At 43.9% G+C, this 20,886-nt stretch overlaps 1 protein-coding gene across 2 annotated transcripts; it reads left to right on the top strand.

Annotated features, from left to right (window-relative positions):
- Positions 1 to 4,150: 4,150 nt before the first annotated feature.
- On the top strand, positions 4,151 to 20,484 carry rmnd5b (required for meiotic nuclear division 5 homolog B). 2 transcript variants are annotated; one of them, XM_062524463.1, is made up of 10 exons: positions 4,151 to 4,632; positions 6,094 to 6,271; positions 6,533 to 6,675; positions 6,976 to 7,113; positions 7,394 to 7,494; positions 8,922 to 9,142; positions 9,570 to 9,735; positions 10,522 to 10,624; positions 11,307 to 11,461; positions 17,571 to 20,484. In XM_062524463.1, exons 2-10 carry the CDS (start codon positions 6,133 to 6,135, stop codon positions 17,632 to 17,634), a joined length of 1,230 nt encoding a protein of 409 aa, XP_062380447.1. In that variant the 5' UTR covers positions 4,151 to 4,632; positions 6,094 to 6,132; the 3' UTR covers positions 17,635 to 20,484. The 2 variants fall into 2 exon arrangements, with proteins under 2 accessions (XP_062380447.1, XP_062380448.1); XM_062524464.1 differs by having other exon boundaries at positions 4,418 to 4,632; positions 8,922 to 9,088.
- The last annotated feature ends 402 nt before the right edge of the window (positions 20,485 to 20,886 follow it).

The following is a 20,886-nucleotide window of genomic DNA, read 5'->3' on the forward strand; positions in this document are numbered from 1 at the left end:
GGTGAGGTGATTTGTTTCAACCATGTATGATGCCTGGCTAGATAAACTTAACTTGTGACAGTACTAAATCTTTAGTAGGCTAAGCTACAATCTATTACAGTTTTTGCCCGTTGCTTGAACACATTTTGCAAAACTTCGCTCACTGTGCCAAAACTCTACACATAAGTAAACAGAACACCACACTAGGAAATATACCTTTCACGTCTATGTCAAATTGAAACTCTACTATCAGTACCTAAACTCTGCTATGAAAACCTAACAATCCTTTGTCAAAATGTAACACTGGTGAAAAAATAAAACACGCTTGCGTCATATGCATACACTTTCAGATCAGGAGGAACACACTAGTCTACTTTATATAAAACACCTTGCTGGAATACATTTAGCAAAACTGTAACCGCTCATTGTGCCAAAATCCTACACAGTAAACATGACACAACACTGGGAACTATACCATTCACATCACTATTTATAATGGCTAAACTGAAAGCTTTTTGTAGCTGGCTGATTGGTGTTCAGTTTTGCAAGTAAGTGCCTTCAAGTGTGTATTTAAGTGGTTGCAATTGCCCGATGTGTTTTGTATTTTGGTTACATGTGTTTTCCGAATGGCGCCCTGAGATTTCATTTTTGAACAAAGTGTCTTATGTATGAAATAGATAGTATGCAGGACCAAGTGTGTTGCATAATTGCTTAAGGTATGGGTACATGTGTTTGAGGTATGGTACAAAAAGCTCCAAGTTGTGTTACTTTAGTCTAAGCATGGGTCTATAGTGCAACGGGCAAAAACTGTAAAATGCACTAGAATGCAGGAAATGGCAAACAGCAGAGGAGCAGGTGGACACTGGGTAGAGGACAGTGGAGGAGCAGGTGGACACTGGGCAGCAGAGGACAGCGGAGGAGCAGGTGGACACTGGGCAGCAGAGGACAGCGGAGGAGCAGGTGGACACTGGGCAGCGGAGGAGCAGGTGGACGCTGGGCAGCGGAGGAGCAGGTGGACGCTGGGCAGCGGAGGAGCAGGTGGACGCTGGGCAGCGGAGGAGCAGTTGAACGCTGGGCAGCGGAGGAGCAGGTGGACGCTGGGTAGAGGACAGTGGAGGAGCAGGTGGACGCTGGCAGCGGAGGAGCAGGTGGACGCTGGGCAGCGGAGGAGCAGTTGAACGCTGGGCAGCGGAGGAGCAGCTGAACGCTGGGCAGCGGAGGAACAGTTGAACGCTAGTCAGCGGAGGAGCCGTTCAAACTCTCTGCAGTCCTGTATACTCATGGCCCTGCTTTGGTACAATGTCCATCTTAAGATCTGAAATGTTATGAGGAAAAGATGAATTAGTCAAGCAAGTTATTAAGCAAGGAATTTAATACAGAGAGTGATAGAGTAACAATAACATGATGTATATGACTTTAAAAGTGCTAATTTTCTCTTACCTTATGGTCTACTCAGTGACAGTGTGTGTGTGTGTGTGTGTGTGTGTGTGTACTGCTCATATTACACAGAAGTAAGGCCAGTCAGTACTTATGAGGTAAACACTGAGGGTCTAGGAACAACAGTCGACAGCTAGTCAATTCAGATGTAATAGTTCAACACTAATCCCAATATTACCCCCCTCCAGGTGTCAAGTAAGGTTGGAAAGGGGTTTTCACGCATTTTGTATTACACAACATTGCATTGGAAAGCTATACTGTACTAGCCACTGTCCATCTGATTGTCTAACGTTAGCTGCTGACTGTATGTTATCTTACTATTATATTATTTCAACATCTCTTGTTCCTTCATTGCTTCTGTAATCTCGGCTTCATTGAAAATGAGGGCTACCCTCAATGACTCTTCGAGCATAAATAAAGGTTGAATGAATGAATGAATGAATGACTAAGTTGCTAACATTAACGTTAGCTGCTGACTAAAGTTGCTAGCTAACAACGCCCCCCACCCCCAACTCAATGTGGACTGAAATGTTTACTCCTATTGGCTTTTACAATATTTAACTTCAATTACTTACTTCTACTTATGATGTTCAAATATGTCATGTTTAATCAGTGTCATTGCCAAGCAATTCTAGCTAGTTGTACTCTTGTGTTAACCTAGAACGATCAATAGTGCTAGCTGTTAACGATGTCAGCATCTTTAACTCTGTGGTAGCTATCGATAATATGATAATATGCTGTTACAAAATACAAACAATAGCACAGTAATGTTAAACCTTACTTGTGAAGTTATCTTGTTTTCCTCATCTCTGCCGTTCGCTCGTTTGAGTAGGAGTATGCAGCACACCAGCCCGGAATCCTGTATCTTCCGTATGTGTTGTCTCTCGACGTTCACCTCTCCAAGATGGCGGCCGTATTTCTCGCGTCTCAGCAGCCAATGCTCCGTCTAGCGTTCTATGTCTATGGTGGCACGGGCGTGCGCCAGGTCCAGTAATATGATTGGATAGCAGATTGAAACGAGGGGTGTGATATCCATCACGCCCGAGTTTGTGTGAACTTTGTATCTTGTCCAAATGCGTTTTTTTTTCTTTTTGTTCTTTTTTTTTTATTTTTATCCCAAACATCCCCACCGATGGAAACAGAGAACACACTGTATTCTTATCAGCGGGTGTTTTGTGGTACAGTGATGCAGATAATGTGATCACAACTTAAGCGAGTTCCTCTGCTCACCACAGATATTTCCCGTTTGGTCAAGGCTATACATGGAATGTTTTATGGAACTGACAGGTTGAACAATGTTTCAGAGCATTTGTGGTGCTATAGATCCATATAGCTTACTTTTATATCCTCGTTGCCTAGCTGCCTCCCACCCAGATTGATTCAAGTTGGTAAAATATCATATTACAGATGTTATGCAATAAGAAGTTGCACTTCAAACCAGTGTGATCCTTCCTAAATTGCTACTTTGCGGTCCTCTGCATGTCTGTGTGCCATTTTATAGTCATGTAGGCCTATTGATCATCTTCAAAGTGAATAAGTAAATTTGTACATATGTAAATCTCAATGAGATTTACATATGGTGTCACAGGTTTAATCCTGTTAAATGTCTTTCCCCTTGCCCTTCTGTTCCTCGCTAGGCCTCAGTGTGGATAATTCTGTGGCCTTTATGATTCAATATTAAATTGCATCACATTAAAACGACTTTATTTGACTAATTATGGAAAATACATTTGCAGCAAATGCTTCACTATCAATTCAGAAGAGCAAAGCTATAGTCCAAAGGAATATACAGACACAAACGACCCTAGCACAAATCCTAAAAGATTAGCGAACATCATGCATCTGCTAAAGATGTCAAGAAGACAAAGGATTGATTTGGACTAACAATAGTGGGGATGGCACGTCAATAAGTTCTACTAACACAGTCAAATGCTCAATCAAATACACGCACAGTCAAAATGTGATGAGGCAAGAGGGCTGTGGCACTGACGCACATGATATTTGTTGCAACGCACAAAAGAAGAGCTTACTTAAGATGGACCTTGAGCCAGAGGGCAACGGTCTCTCTCACAAATGGGACCACAGTCCATAACCAGAGGTCCTACTCTCACGCAGTGAACACAAGGCTTAGGTCTGGAAAGGCCTGACTGACTAAACCTGCCTGTCAACATCTGAGGCTGAGCCGCCTTCCTCGTCCTTCAGGTTTAACTTCAACTAGATTGTTGTGCTTATCTTCACTGCCTGCGGAACTGGTGATTGATTTTTAGACTGGTTTTTAGACTATCCTGAGTGAAACAGCAAGGGAGCATAAACCCGACATATTAAAATGACTTTAATCCAGTGATCCTGTTTACTCTAAATCAGTATGTGGGCAAGACAGACACAGTTGTGGAGGTTCAGCCTAAATGTGGCCTTCTGTCTTTCTACCTCATCATTAATGCATCAGATATTTATTCCAAAGGTTTTTTTTTTTTTTTTTTTGTATTTATCACCATCTTTTGACCTTGTATGTTAGGCCAGAAGTTTCCAACTTTCCAGCCCGCGACCCCCAAAATAATGATGCCAATGATTTGTGACCCCATTATCCACAAGAGGGGAGCTACTGGTAACTCACAAGCTACCTGTTGGAGATCCCTGGGTTATGTGATAGGCTTTGCCCACAGTCAAAATGTTGAAACATATAAAGTTGCAAAAGGTTAGCCTACTGTTTTTATGTTAACTTTATAGCAAGAGGCTTTAGACAAAAGTGTAAGAAACATAGTGTAAGAAACATAAACATATGTACTGTATGCATGTATGTAGGCCTATGTGTATGTTTCCAAGTATGTACAGTTAGTATGTCTGCATGTCTACCTATTTGATCATTTATTTATATATTTATTAGCCACCATCTTCTGATCTTACATGTTAATTGATTGCTTACAATCAACCCCTATTTAATCTCTAAACCGCCCAACAATGTCACCATCTCTCATGCACAATCTGGACAGGACTGAATGGACACAGGTTTAGAACAGCACGGATGGAACAATGGAACACAATGTGCAAGTGTAAAACTTTACCATGATGAAGCCTTCATTTCCATCCTCTACAGTAGATGGCAGCATTGTAACTAATATTTGGAGGGCTCCCCTGCCTGTAAACCCCAAAAGGAGAGTAAAGGACAAATTCGCATAGCTTCGAGGGACGTCTGGTGGAGAGGTGCTGTCACAACAGGCAAGTACATTGTGTTTTGTTTTGTTTTCAGTTAAAATTAAGTGTACAGTATGTCATTCGAAATAAAGAGAGTTGTTCCCATATTAAACTCGAACAACTCGAACCATTAGCCATACATTCAGACAGTGGCTTAAATTGTTTCATATATCACGGACCTAGCTAGCCAGCTTGTTCGCTTCCCTGTGCTTGATGGTTTTAGCTCTGCTATCTGCTAGGTATCCTCTGAATTCAGTTAGCTTTGGACCTTACTGTTTAGGTTTCTAGCAATGCTACCTGTATTTACTTATATTGTTTACACTCACTTGAGGGCATTGTGGAATTATTTTTAGCAGCACACCCTCGGTTTCATGTTCAATATATTAACCTCATATGTTGCATCAATGTATAGGCGATGTATGTTCGCTCAGTAAATGTCTTAGCCTGTGCTTATCTGTGTTTATGCTGTATGATTAAAACCTAGCGTTAGCCTGCGTTGCTAGCTAATATTTTGTCCTGACATAGCTAGCACGCTAGCCAATTCATTGCGGATAGTTTAATATGTTTGGATAGTTCTTGTTTCAAGAGTTTAATAATAGTTTCACAATACCGATGTGAAATACAGTCAGAAATATGTTTGTCAAATTCTTGCAGTTGCTCTCCAATAGAGTAATTGAGATGATTTAGCCCAAGCTAGCAGTGCCTCGATTCAGTTTGTTCTATGACATATGCCTTCCGGGCCTAGCTAGCTGTTTGAGCTAACGTTACATTGAATACATTGGTATGTTTTTTTGAGACTTGGGATAAGTTGCCAGCGCCATAAATGGAGAGGTTCCCAATAAAGAACATTGCGCTGTTAACACACGATAACTTGATAATTAAGTAATTTTAAAAGACCTTAGTAGATGGTGATCTAAATGTGTCCAACTAGGTGACAGCATGTTTGTTTTGTAATGTTACTTGCAAGCCATGTTCTCTAGTAAACAATGAGTTTTTGTGCGAGTCTTGTTCCGTCCAGTTGGCAAGGCAGTAAAACACGTCTTGTAGCAATATGATCGCAACGCTAGTTAAAACGAATTATAAATACATTAAAGCTGGTGTGGTTCGCACAGGCCTACTGAAAACCCCTTTGCAAACAAACAAGAGATTTGTCAGTGCCAGTGGTCTAGTAGTCAAGATTCGTTTCCATCTTTTTGAAAATTCAAATGAAGTCATTCAGAAGCACTGTAACATAAAAAGTATAATTGTTTTTCAATCTCTTCAAATAATTTGAAGGTTATGAGAGTGTCAGACTTTGCCTTTATGTTTACCCAAATTGAATAAGTGTTGAGTACATTGTGTAGCTTATGAATGCAAGGCTGGTATATTTTCTAGATAGTGGTTGTCTTATCACATGTTGTAATTGGCACCTCTTTCAAATATTATGCTGTATGCACCTGTCTCATATTGATGATGTAATTCATGTAAACATACCCTGTGTTTTAGGTGGATGAGCAGTGTGAATGTGTGGCCTGCCTTAGCGTGATGGAGCAGTGTGCGTGCGTTGAGCGGGAGCTGGAGAAGGTTCTCCACCGCTTCATGACGTACAGCCACCAGTCCGAGGAGCGCCTGGACGAGCTGCTGAGGAACGTCTGCGAGCTGCGCAGTCAGCTGGTCGCTTTTGGTAAGGCCTCGATGTTAATGGGCAGAGATACCGCAAAGAGAAGTACTTGAGCTTGGCTATGCAATGATGTTCAGCCAGTGTTTCATCTGGTAGAGGGGAAACGTATGAAGGAAGACAGTTTCCACTCTCAGAATAATACTTTATGTCTTGAAAATAAGTTCATACTTTAATAATCATATGCAATATGAATAACGATTGTGAGTCTGCATTATACTTGTAAAGTTGACCTGTTGTGATTTAACTTCTGATTCGAACTTTCAGGTGTGCAAGATGCAGACTTGTCCGTCTTTTCTCAAACAATGACCCAATGCTGCAAGGAAATCAAAGAGACAGTGCAGATGCTTGCGTCTAAACACAAGGACATACATGGCAGTGTGTCCAAAGTGGGCAAGGCTATTGATAGGGTGAGTTTATTTGTTTATGTATTTATTTATCTGTTATTTATTTGGAGTGAATGTATTACTACACCTTGGACTTCAATAATATGAAATGGTCTTTTCCAGACTGGATGAATGGTGCATAGTATGTGCTCTAGGATATTTCTTTCCTGTTTTGGTTGAGAATTATGACTTATATGCTTGAATGGAGGGAGGGGGTTCAAAATGTTTGAAATTGGGTATGCTTCCCTAAGAGTAAGTCATGGAACAAGGGATGGATGATAAAATTGTGAAGTACATGTAGGAACCCTTCTGTTTGTTTTGCAGAATTTTGATGCAGAGGTGAGTGCGGTCGTTGCTGAAACCGTGTGGGATACGCCAGAGAGACAGAAGTACCTCAGTGAAACCATCGTAGAACACCTCTATCGACAAGGAATGCTGAATGTCGCTGAAGATTTATGCCAGGTACTGTAGTGCTGCTTAAAATACATTACAAATGGGCACGTAAGACAGAACTCATTAAAGTGTTCTCCCAGTAAGAACGTGACCTTTAGAAGTGCTGGCCAAAAGCGGTTTAGGATCGAGCACCTTTTATACATGTCATACCTGTAACTTGGAAGAACCTGTCTGTCAGTCCTGGCTCTCTTTCAAGTTCAAATCTTAACAACCGCTGTCTGCAATTACTGTGTGCCTGATCTAAACCCATTTTCTCTTGAATAAAAACTTTTTTGGTTATGTATTGCAGGAGTCTGGTGTGGTTATCGATATGAGTATGAAGCAACCCTTTCTTGAACTGAATCGAATCCTGGAGGCCTTGCGGACGCAGGATCTCCGGCCCGCTCTAGAGTGAGTTCACTTTCACGTTTAGACTGCAGGCCAGTAGCCTGGATTCCAGACTCACTACTTCTTTTCTCTTTGTGAAGAGAGTCTGGCCTTCGACGATTGCGCAAACATTTCCAAACCCTAGCACCAAAACAGGCATAGACGTTGTGGTAACAAATCACATTGGTCAGGGATTGCTAATGTTACTTCCTACTTTGCCCGATCTTTACAAACTGATAATAAACCGCATCGGCAGTCAGAAAACATTGTATATAGGCCTACCTTTTCTATATAAATGCACACATTCCTCTTACTGTAAGGTTTTTTTTTAATGTTTGTAGTCGTTGCGACAACATTTACCACAGCCACTTTCAGTTTTGAAATGTACGTAAACCCCACTCGTTGCTGATGGGCCAAGAAATGTTAGTGTATTGCAGATGCCAGACTAGTATCTCAGTGAAATGAAATTGAGGGGCAGTGCACCCAGATTACAATTCTAGTGAAACATCCTTTGACTTGCACTAACTAGTAGCCTGACTCTCGCCAGACCCTTGTAGTTCCGCCATGCTCCACCAGAGGCGTTTCGCTGAGCTCCACACAAGGGTCTGGACGCGAGGGCAATCCAAACCCCTGTGCCAGTGATCAAAAAATGAGCAGCCAATCAGGAGCGCCGAAGCGAGTGTTTGATTCAAATAACAATGGCGGCACGCAGCGAGGAGTCTTGTGCTGACATTGATTCTGCTATTTCAACCGTTTTGTCGAATCTATCGAGTATTCATTCTTTCAGAGAATAGTTTTGAAGACATTTATTGGTGGCAAGGATGTTTTTACTCTTCTTCCGACCGGGTTTGGCAAGAACTTGAAGAAGCCTAGCACGTCATTCAAGATAACAGGCAAGTGGTTTATCAAATCACATGCGAGGATGTTTTACAAGGACCCGCCTTCAGAAATACATCTCCTATCGAGAAGTCCCAGATCCTTGTGTGAAGCAGACAGCGAACTACAGGATCTGGCGAAAGTCAGGTTACTAACTAGGACTCACAGATGAGATTTGATAAGATCTTTTCCTGTTTCAACTACTTTTATTTCCCAATTCAGTTTGCTAGCATTTGATATTTCATATTTACTTTATTTGTGTGTGTCCTTGTGATGCTTCAAACGAGCGGTCACATCTACCATGCTGTCACGTGATCTCCCAAATCATGATCTTACCATGGGTGCCTCTCATTTGGTCTTTTATACACCCTCCCTTCCTTCCTCGATCCTCGTCCTCATTGATCTAGATAAAGAATGATGGGGCGAAAATAATGGGATAGTCTATCCAGTGTTAGTTATAGATCAGTGGGATCGCCCCTCGAGGACCGAGCATCGAGGATCGAGGAGAGATTTTGAGAGCCACCCCAAGTGGATATTTCTGCGTGGCTTGCTCACCGGTTTTTGACTCTCCTCAGGTGGGCCGTGACGAACCGGCAGCGGCTGCTGGACCTCAACAGCACCCTGGAGTTCAAGCTGCACCGCCTGTACTTCATCAGCCTGCTCAACGGTGGCATTGGCAACCAGATGGAAGCTCTGCAGTATGCCCGCCACTTCCAGCCCTTTGCCGCACAGCACCAGAGGGGTGAGTCAGCCCAAGGCCACTGCCCATTGGCTGCACGAGTGTCCCGTCCAAATGGTACATATCGAAATGTTGTTCTGTTTTTTGTTGTTGTTGTTGTTTTTATATAATCTTAGTGTGAATGAAGAGGAGTTGCTCAACTTAAGTTTGGATGAAATTACTGAGGAGATAGTTGTCTGTTTTTGCTATTTTTGAATAAAGCTATAGCTACACTCTTTGAGAAAAGGGTCATCCACTGTTTGTCAACCATAAAGTGGTGCTATATGTGATGATTGAGATGTTGAGAGACCACACTTTGTGTTAAAAGCTCTGCATGAGGCCAGGGCTATGCTAGGATGGCACAGCAATGTCCTGTATGTTCTATAAGGTGGTGTCTTAATTGGGTTGATTGGGAAACTTAAACTATGATAGATTGCATTAATAAAAGCTGGCTTACTTCACTCATATCAGAATCTCTTTGAAAATCTCCTGTGGTCCCGTGCAGATATCCAGATCCTGATGGGGAGTCTGGTCTACCTTCGGCATGGCATCGAGAACTCCCCCTACCGGACTTTGCTGGAGACCAACCAGTGGGCTGAGATCTGCAACATCTTCACCAGGGACGCCTGCGCCCTCCTGGGCCTCTCTGTGGAGTCTCCCCTCAGTGTCAGGTGACTCGCCTGGATGTGTTGACCTTTCACGCTAGTCAGTGCTTTTTCCACGCTCCGTGTAAACGTCTCAGTTAGGTCACCGTGCGACTGTGTGGTTGTTGCTGAGTCATAATCATGAAATCGTTAGTCACAAAATACTCTTTGGGCTTGTATTGCAATAGAAAGAAGTGGAATACCACCACCACACACACAACCTTTGTAATGACTGACTTGCTGTCCTCCAGTGAAACTTCATTCATGTCTGTTCTCCAACCTCTTAAGCAGGATTAAGGTTAACCCAAAAAGTATTATAAATATCTGCAATTAAATATCTAGGGGAAAGAATGAAGTGTGTGTGGCCGATGCTTATGTCAGTAAAATGAAAGAAAGAGGAAGATGTAAAGAGATAAAAGATGGTGGGAAGAGAATATGCCACAATGGCACCCAGTGCCCAAAATGATAGATAGCGTTCAGAGGGAGCGTAGAGCCCCTTTAAATACCCAGCTCTACATTTGTGCACAACAACTAATTGACACCACCGGGTCTGCACTGCACTGCATGTGCACTGACTGCACAGAGCCTGATTGGCGCACAGTGGGTCGTAACACCATGAAACGTCTATTATAACTATATTAGAAGTGTATTACAATCGTGGTCTAATTTAGATGAGTGTCAAACTCCACGGCAGGGCCCCTATTGTTCAATATGTCACTTTTTGTTGATCTGAGTGTTCTGTGTGTTGTGATGAGCCGTGCGTGATGTGACTGAGGCTAATCCAGATGTGCTGTGCTGTGCTGTGTGTTGTAGTTTTGCCTCTGGCTGTATGGCCCTGCCCGTCCTGATGAACATCAAGCAGGTCATCGAGCAGCGACAGTGCAGTGGGGTGTGGACTCACAAGGACGAACTTCCGGTAACTTCCCTTCTCTGTCTGTCTGTCGGTCGCAATGAAAACTATAAAAATGATATTTGTAAGAGTCCCCTGCTGTTTTGTAGAAATAATAATAATGAAAGACTCCCCACAGTGTTTTGTCCCTTACCAAACATTATATCACATTGCAAACATCATTGAGAACTACTATGTGTAGTAGTTAATTATGCACAACAGGGCTGTTTTCAGCTTCTGTTTTTAAGTGTATCCTTCCTCATCACACTTTTTGTTCATAATCAGTCTCGGATCTCCATCCACACATTTGTCTCGGCCTGTCTTCTTTTCTGTCTGTCGACTTCTGAAAATACCTAAAGATATATCATGGATATAAAGTCTACAGAGCTACATTAGGCCTGTGACTGTGTACAGTCATTAAACTGCAAGCTAATTTAGAGTTGAAGATGTAGTTGGAGGATTTTGTTTTCTGTTTTCAGTTTTAAACTTGTGCCGTAAACATAAATAAACATTTATAACGTTTGAAGCCTTTTTGTTTGTGATCATGAAGTTGTGAACATCATGAAAGTCTGAAGCTATGTGTGTAGCATGTCTACGCCTGTTCCATAATCCTGTTGATGTGTGTGTGTGTGTGTGTGTGTGTGTGTGTGTGTGTGTGTGTGTGTGTGTGTGTGTGTGTGTGTGTGTGTGTGTGTGTGTGTGTGCGCAGATTGAGATTGACCTCGGCAAGAAGTGTTGGTACCACTCAGTGTTCGCCTGCCCCATCCTGAGGCAGCAGACCTCGGAGAGCAACCCACCCATGAAGCTCATCTGTGGGCACGTGATCTCCAGAGACGCCCTCAACAAGCTCACCAACGCTGGAAAGTAAGACCTCCATATTTCCGGTCATGTATTCACCAACCCTGCTCATAAACCACTGTTTGGATGGCAGAGAAAAACCTAGATGATTATTATGTCTGCAGGGGGGTTGGGTTTGATGCACTGGATATACTGTAGACACAGCAACAGGCACAGTTACAGGCACAGTTATTTCCGAGACTATTTGTGGCCTATATAGCAATGTCGCCACAGTAGTTCGTACAGTCTGTCGCCTCTGGTTTGGCCAGTTTTGGCACTTCCTGCAGGATGATTGAGTGATACGAGGTCCAATAGACTTCCTCTATAGCTTTATTTGTAGAGGAGGGTCTTGTCGTCAAAATAAGCCCTGATTGGGTTATATCCGAGCATTGTGGCTAACACTATGGGTGATTTAGTAGGACACGTCCCTTGTTTTGCTAACGTAGCCAGTAACCGTATTCCGTACACTAGGTTCGCGAAACCGTAACAGTAGTTCGTACAGTGTCGTTTTGTACCATTTAAACACACATTTTACACCTTATAACGTGTTTTCACGGTGTTTAATGTAGGTCAATTAAGTAGTTAACGCATAGGTTTGTTGGTCAATGACCTGGCAATAATTATTTTAGGATTTAGCTTACCTGCAGTTTAGCCTTACTAGCCAAGTCATTTGATACTGCCACGTCCTTTCTGTGATAACTAATACTTTTGAATAAATCAATAGAAACTCCGAGTGCAGCAGTGACAACTTTTATTATAAACACAAAGTGCATCAAGTCAAGTGTTTGCGTGGAGGGGGACATAGAAAAGTGTCACATGTAAGAACACTTTTGAGACATCTGAACAGGTTGATGCTATGAGGCTTCGTGCCGACGGCGAACCACAGCCAACAGCACCACTCGTGCGATAATGCTTAATGAAAACACAACTGCATGTTAGTATTGCTAGTACTGTCCCTCCTTCGTTTCTATACAGTACAACGTTAGCATGTTTATATGTCATAACATGTTTATGATCGCAATGAACGGTAAGGTTACTCAACCGCATAATAACATTAATTTGTAAAGCCTTCATGTGCATGGAAGACGGTGTAACACCGCATTACAGCATAGGACATTCATATGTGCCATGTTAAAGAGAAATATATATTGTAAAGCATTTCAAATGTGAAAAGAACATAATTGCAACAATCACAAGTGAATGCATCAGATTAAGATCCCTTGTAAGACCAGGACACAGAACACAACATGCATACTGAATGAAGTGCCATTTCAAGAAGCCCTTGTAAGACCAGAACACAAAACAAAATATATATGGCTGCAGCAGGGGTGTGGTGGTGTGGCTGCGGCAGCAGGGGTGGTGGTGGTGGTGGCAGCAGGGGTCATCGTGGTGGCTGCAGCGGTGGTGGCAGCAGGGGTCATCGTGGTGGCTGCAGTGGTGGTGGCAGCAGGGGTCATCGTGGTAGCTGCAGCGGTGGTGGCAGCAGGGGTCATCGTGGTGGCTGCAGCGGTGGTGGCAGCAGGGGTCATCGTGGTAGCTGCAGCGGTGGTGGTGGCAGCAGGGGTGGTGGTGGTGGTGGCAGCAGGGGTGGTGGTGGTGGTGGCAGCAGGGGTGGTGGTGGTGGTGGCAGCAGGGGTCATCGTGGTGGCTGCAGCGGTGGTGGCAGCAGGGGTCATCGTGGTGGCTGCAGCGGTGGTGGCAGCAGGGGTCATCGTGGTAGCTGCAGCGGTGGTGGTGGCAGCAGGGGTGGTGGTGGTGGCTACAGTGGTGGTGGCAGCAGGGGTCATCGTGGTGGCTGCAGGGGTGGTGGTGGCTACAGTGGTGGTGGCAGCAGGGGTCATCGTGGTGGCTGCAGGGGTGGTGGTGGCAGCAGGGGTCATCGTGGTGGCTGCAGGGGTGGTGGTGGCTACAGTGGTGGTGGCAGCAGGGGTCATCGTGGTGGCTGCAGGTGTGGTGGTGGCAGCAGGGGTGGTGGTGGCTACAGTGGTGGTGGCAGCAGGGGTCATCGTGGTGGCTGCAGGGGTGGTGGTGGCAGCAGGGGTGGTGGTGGTAGCAAGGGTGGTGGTGGTAGCAAGGGTGGTGGCAGCAGCGGTGGTCGTGGTGGCAGCAGCGGTGGTCGTGGTGGCAGCAGCGGTGGTCGTGGTGGCTGCAGCGGTGGTGGTGGCAGCAGCGGTGGTGGTGGTGGTGGCAGCAGGGGTCATCGTGGTGGCAGCAGCGGTGGTGGCAGCAGCGGTGGTGGAGGTGGCCGAGGAGGAGGAGGCAGTGGTTCCCCAAGGTGGAGGAGGCTACAGTGGCGGTGACGGTTCCCATGTGGGCGGCGGCGGAGGTGGTGGGAGAAGACGCGTAGGCAGCGGCGACAGCGGTGGAGACGTCAGCGACGTCAGTGAGGTCCTCCGGGTCCTCATCCGTATCCGGATGAAGGTGGTGTGGTTTCCAGAGGCCTTTGACGAGCTGTTAGTAGGTGTTTAGAAAAAGATGTTAACTCAATGAATTGTCCTGTCAAGCGGGAACGGGCCTGTAGATCGGAACCCGCTCTTGATGGTAGAGGGCGTACAGTGCCCCAGCCACTTCAGGAACAAGTCACTGTCCATGTAGCCTCTCTCCGACACGCCGTAGAGTGCGTTGGTTGGCCCCTCCAGGCTGTGCTGAGAAAGATGACGAACAGGGGGATGCTCTCCCCAGCAGCGTTCACGCAGCAGTGGACAGGACGTGGTCACACGTACACGTGCCTCTGTCCCTTGCGACAGAGGACACGTTGCCTGGAGTGGCCCCTTGTCTCCAAAGCCCGTCTCGTCGCAGTTGAACCCATGCTGCTGGTACAGGGCCTGGCAGATGGCCCCATGGACCCTCTCCCTATCAAGGGGATCAGGCCTCCGCGAGGCCACAGTGGCAGGTTGCCTGTTGTATGTTGTTACATCATTCTTGCAAGTCCTCCAAGCTGTCTGGATAATATTTTGCTTCCCATGGATATGTACACAAAGGCTACCTGTGGAAGTGTTTCTAATGTAAATTGAAGATGCCAGAGCATATGCCAGGAGTATTTCAAATATTTATCCTGTTTATTATTTAACATTGTTAATGGACTGTTATGAGGACTTGAAGCGAGTCCACCACATCTTGCTCAGGCCCTTCTCCATGTTCATTATGGGTGATGTCCGTCCAGACGCCTTACAAATCTCAGTGGCCAATAACAAGGGTAATGGGAAACCCGTGGACCACCATCCAAAAAATGTAGCCCACCAATGCCTCCTCCCCTGGCATGAGGGCCCGGTTAGGGTGGGAAACGCTGTGCCCATGCCCATGCCGCCCACGCCTCCTGTGCTGTAGGGTGGTGTGGGGGGATGCTGTGGTGGGCAGCCACCTTGCGGAGGCTCCCGCCCTCCTCCAATTCCTGCAGGGCCTTTGCCATGGCAGCCTCAGTATATTTAGGCATTTTTTCTGAGAAAGGAAAAAAAAAAAAATCATACAGCAAATATATTAAACTAAATTATTATTTCATGGGCAGTGATTATGTTGTTGGAAAGTGCTGCTACGAAAACATTATTTTTATTGGTTATGTGGTTTGTTGGATTCATGTGTTAACTAGGTTTTCATTGAACACAGAGGGGATTTTATTCACATAACTACTAGGTGGGTGCCTTTTTTATCCAGTAGGTGGCAGTCCAGGATAGGACATAGCAGAGCTGTGTATATACAGTTCTGTTATTTCTTGTCCTGGACTGCCACCTACTGGGTAAAAAAGGAGCCATCTAGTAATTATTTGAATAAAATCCCCACGGCGGTCAGTGCCATTTTACGCTGTGTGTGCACAATATTAATAACTCGAATTCAGCCTAACCATTTCATTGGACTCTGATCTTACACAAATAAAATATTGAAATGCCACTTAATTCACTACGTGTTGCTTACAAATATATTGTTGTGCTGAAATCTATGTCTGGCGTTGTTACCAACAACGTTTACCTTGTGCGTCGACGCAACCTCCTGCCTCACCGTGCAGAAAGTGTCTAGCTTGCACTGATTGCTAAGTGTAAGCCTCAAAACGATTCATTATATAAACATACGATCCCAAAACCTTACACGACTCTTCGACCTTGCTAACGTTACCAACAATGTTTGCTTAAATGCTTTACTTACCTTGTGCGTCGACAACCTCCTGCCTCGCCGTGCAGAAGTGTCTAGCTTGCACTGATTGCTAAGTGTAAACTTCATTGCTATTAATTATATAAATCTACGAATCCAAAAACATTACTCGATTCTAAATTATGTAATTACAATCTGACCTTCATATTTACTCATGGCAATGGCGAATTCATTCTGCATGACTACTGCATATCTGATATCTAGCGATAACGTTAACGCGCGCTTTGGTTTTTTATAATGTCCCTCCATTTTCCCGGCATATTTTAATGTTGCAAATTACGTCATGAAATAAAATGATAAAATGTCCGCTAATGTTACACGAACAATCTATATTCAAACCAAATAGCTTTTTCAACATGTCTACATAGTTTTTCGGTACATTACACTTGTACATTTTACCTCATATTTTCACAATTTTTGTTTTAAATCTTCCCCCACTTCAAAGGTTAAACCCTCCCCCGACGCCATTTTGAAATATTCCTTCGGTATTGACAAATATGTTGTGCATGTCGGTATACTTACTGGGTTTGTGGAGTTCGTGTTGAATGTTGATCAGTTGACTCGGTCGGAGATGAAAGAGGACAAGACAAGGTTGTCGAAGGTACTTAGAGTTCTTATTGACCTGGAAATAATTATTTGCATTTTATCGTAAAAGGTTAACTGTACGAACTACTGTTACGGACGAACGAACGTTTCCCTATGGCAAGGAGCACTGTACGAACTACTGTTACTGACTGCTATGACCCTTCAGTCCCTAATGACATGCTCTACCACTTCTGTAGTTTCTAAGTGCTTGATGGTGCTTGGCATTAAATAGCACATGATGAGGGGATGAGTTTCGTTTTCATCATCTCAGATGCCAGCGGTGCCGCTAAGCCTCGAGTCTGATGCACTTTTAAAAACTCGGCACTCGATTTGTGCTCAGAGGCACTCTCAGAGGGTCTCTGTAAAAGCCTTTTCTGTAACTATGGAAACACTTCACCTCACTCTTAGTGCCCCATAACGATTGGCCCAAGACATTAGTGCGTGACCTCTTTATGGCAATATTATTTGGATGCAATGAGAATAGCCCTTTTTCATCGTATGTAAGGGGCTTTTCGTCATTATGCAAGATTGGAGTAGCAGTCTTGACAGCTTATGGTTTGGATGAAAAATGGAAGGTGAGAGAAGGAGAATGTCCCTTTCACTCGCACAGAGGATGTATTCAGTGGCTGTATTCAGAGTCTGTATTCAGTGGCTGTATTCAGAGTCTGTATCCAGTGGCTGTATTCAGAGTCTGTATTCAGTGGCTGTATTCAGAGTCTGTATTCAGTGGCTGTATTCAGAGTCTGTATTCAGTGGCTGTATTCAGAGTCTGTATTCAGTGGCTGTATTCAGAGTCTGTATTCAGTGGCTGTATTCAGAGTCTGTATTCAGTGGCTGTATTCAGTGGCTGTATTCAGAGGCTGTATTCAGTGGCTGTATTCAGTGGCTGTATTCAGTGGCTGTATTCAGAGGCTGTATGCAGAGGATGTATGCAGAGGATGTATGCAGAGGATGTATGCAGAGGATGTATGCAGAGGATGTATGCAGAGTCTGTATTCAGTGGCTGTATTCAGAGGCTGTATTCAGAGGCTGTATTCAGAGGCTGTATTCAGAGGATGTATTCAGCGGCTGTATGCAGAGGCTGTATTCAGTGGCTGTATTCAGTGGCTGTATGCAGAGGATGTATTCAGTGGCTGTATTCAGTGGCTGTATTCAGTGGCTGTATTCAGAGGCTGTATTCAGTGGCTGTATTCAGTGGCTGTATGCAGAGGATGTATTCAGTGGCTGTATTCAGCGGCTGTATTCAGTGGCTGTATTCAGTGGCTGTATGCAGAGGATGTATTCAGTGGCTGTATTCAGTGGCTGTATGCAGAGGCTGTATTCAGAGGCTGTATTCAGTGGCTGTATGCAGAGGCTGTATTCAGAGGATGTATTTAGAGGCTGTATTCTGTGTCTCCATGTCCAACAGGTTGAAGTGTCCCTATTGCCCCATGGAACAGAACCCGTCAGATGCCAAACAGATCTATTTTTGATGTCCCTACGGAGGGCAAGTGAAGCAAACGGCGACGACCGAGGATTTGACCAGACGCGTGAGCTGCGCTCCCAGACTCGACAACTGCGCCGTCCCTCCACCCACACCAGCTTCTTTTCTTTCGATCCCTCCCTCCCTCCCTCTCTCCCTCTTTCCCTCCCTCCTTCCTGTCCGATGGAAGACCTCCTGTGTGACGGACGGTCCTCCCACGTCCTTTTTGGAGCGGTCAGGCCACGGCAGGATGGCGTGAAGTCCTCACCAGTTTTAACAGTAGAGCAGACAGTGTGTGTAAGTGTCTCTGGTCCAGAATTGTTTTAATGACAGTTAGAAAATGGATCACTCGTACATACATACATCAGTTCATTCATTCACTCACTCATTCGTACACCCTCAATATCTGTCTGGTCTACTTTCTTTTGGATGTGTATGTGTGTGTGTGTGTGTGTGAGAGAGAGAGAGAGAGAGAAAGAGAGAGAGAGAGAGAGAGAGAGAGAGAGAGAGATTCTTCTCTAACATGGATGGGGGGAATGTTTTTTTCCCTCTTTCAGGATTTTTAGTTTTTCTTAGTCTACAAGACTTTGATTTTTTATTTCTAATTTCCCCTATCTGCGTTCTTTTGTCTGCTCACTTTTGAGGGGGAATGCGTGCAACTATTCTGAACGGGTGAAAACACGACACGTTTATGCTTGACCGTTGTTTATTTACAGATGATATTTAAACATCATTATAAATATATAATATAAATACATAAAAAGCATAGACATATTTAGAGGCACGTATTAAATGCGGCTTGGGCTTTCTCAGTTATCTGTGCACACACACAAAAAGCATATTGAATAAGGTGAAGGTGAACTCTGTGAATCTTGTCAGTGAAACCTGAGGTGACGTTTAAAAGACTGTAGATTTTCTTTTTTCCCTAAATATGGATTACTGATTGTAAACTTTAGAGTGTCTCTCCCGGTAGGCTACTGGGATGGTGGACGAGTGTGCGAGTGAGTGAATGGGGGAGATTTATAAAAGTGCATATATTCATGTATCGGTGTGAAGATTTACTGATTATTACAGGCGAACAGGGCAGGGAATTGGCCGATCTTGTGCTTTCTAGGATTTCTGTTTTTTTTTTTCACCTACTTCCAAGATCCAAGCCATTTTCTTTGCTCTGTGTATGTATTTAACATATATTTTCTTGAAAGGAAAAAAACAACAACATAATCTACTGTGAATTGTGCTGAGAGACTCATTTTTCTTTTCCATTCATGGGTAGTGACATCTTTGTAATATATTCAAAGCGTGAAATAAATAACTGGTCATGCTATGAGATGACCTCACTGACTGACTGACCTGCGGTCGTACTCCTTGTTTTTCGTGTCCATTTTTCGGTCACCCCCCCCTCCCTTACCTTTCCCCCTCCACCCAACCCCTCCACGTCCAGCTGGAGGATACCCACATCTGTCAGTCACAATGAACAAGGTCAATAGACTGGTCACTCTGACATGAGTGACCTTCACTTTAACTTGCACACCCTCCAGATCTTATCATGATAATGATGATGATGATGATGATGATGAATGTTAGGACGTAACGTAAACAATAAAAAGTAAAGTTGATGTCTGTGACATGTTAGCCGTCGTAACGTTCAGTGAAGCGTCACTGGAGTGTTGTGCTTGGCTTCTCGTCAGTGCGCTCCCATCCAGATACGGTTTGGTTGTGAGTTTGGTGAATTTTTTTTTATTATTATTGATCAGCCATTTTCATCTCTTTATCATCCCCATCACCATTGTCCGCATTGAACTCTGGAGTAGATTTTATCTCCCTTTTTTATTTTTGCTGCTTAGTTGTTCAACAGCATTCAGTGTTCTGTAGGAGCTCATTGATTCCGTTTTCTTTTGTGCTGAAGATGTTTGATGCCCGAGGAGAGGACCATTGTTGTGTAAAGACCCTATTGTCCTCTGACTTCGCTGATTCGCTGTTTACGCTTCTTGGCTTTTTACCAGTGTGCCGACAAACAAACAAACAAACAAATTTCTTCCCTTTAAATTTGAGCGCTTTTTTGCTGCAAGGCAGATGTAGTTTGCTTGCTTTTTTTTAAAAACCTAGATGTATGGATGATTTTGGAGGGCAAAAGCGACACCGCAACCAACACCATTTGATAATAGCAATTTCTGCCCAAAACAAACTTGAATCATCATGACAGGAAATTGAGACGTGAGCCTGAGTGTAAAGTGCTGGCTGAAGAACACTTGAATGTTTGATCAGCAGTCATGGGTGGGCCAGGAAGAGGGGGGGTGTATGGAAGGCTTTAAAGGGTGTTCTGAGGTAAATCCATCATCACCCTGCCCTAGATATGGACTTTTTTGAGGCGGCTCAGGCAAGAAGGATGTCAGGAGAGGCACTGGACACTGCTTTTTCAGCAGCTAAACAATGTGGGACTGGTGTTGAGTGGCATCAGTGAATATGTGTGTGTGTGTGTGTGTGATTTTGTTTGAGAGGTATGCCTTGATTGTAGGGAGGAAATGGGAATGCATGAGGTCTTGAGTGTGCTTGATTCCTTTTTATTTTATTTTATTTGTTTTCTGAATTGTTTCATTACTTTGGTAGACAATCACCCATTGCCTCCCTAAGTATGAACCAGATTGAATAGATCGCATCCAGAGCCCCAGCCTGTCTTTTCTGACTTCTCACGATTGACATTTAGCCAATTGTATGATAATAAATGTGCGTTTTTTTTTTTCTTCTCTGCTAACAGTTGTTATGCAACTTCTATTGTAAATATTTATCCTCTAATAGTACAGTATGTTTCATATTATACTTGCATCTTAAAATAAAAAAATAAAAAACTTTATACACTATACTGATTTTTTTTTTGCGCCTGTTTTCATGACCACTTTTTTCCATTAAACTGACAGAAGATGATTTATAATGACCCATTAAATGAATCCACATTTTCACAGTTCACTGAAACTTGTGCACCGTTCTGTTTTCCCCTCTAGAGGGAGCTATTTGTGTACAGTACAAGAAGCACAAGACCTCTTAGGACTACTGATTGAGAAGAGGTGTTTTTAGGGTCCATGTAGAACGTGCATGAAGGCAACAAGGTAATGTAGGTGCACAGACCTCTTCAGGTGCGCCTTTGTAGTAGGCTACAATAGACACCCGTGACTAGACCTCACAGATGATGATGGCAGTTTTACATTCACGTTTATTCATATAGCTCTCCATTTACAAGTGAGGAATATATACTGTAATATGCAAA

The sequence above is a fragment of the Sardina pilchardus genome, chromosome 21 (genome assembly GCF_963854185.1).
Source record: "Sardina pilchardus chromosome 21, fSarPil1.1, whole genome shotgun sequence".
NCBI classification, from domain to species: domain Eukaryota; kingdom Metazoa; phylum Chordata; class Actinopteri; order Clupeiformes; family Clupeidae; genus Sardina; species Sardina pilchardus.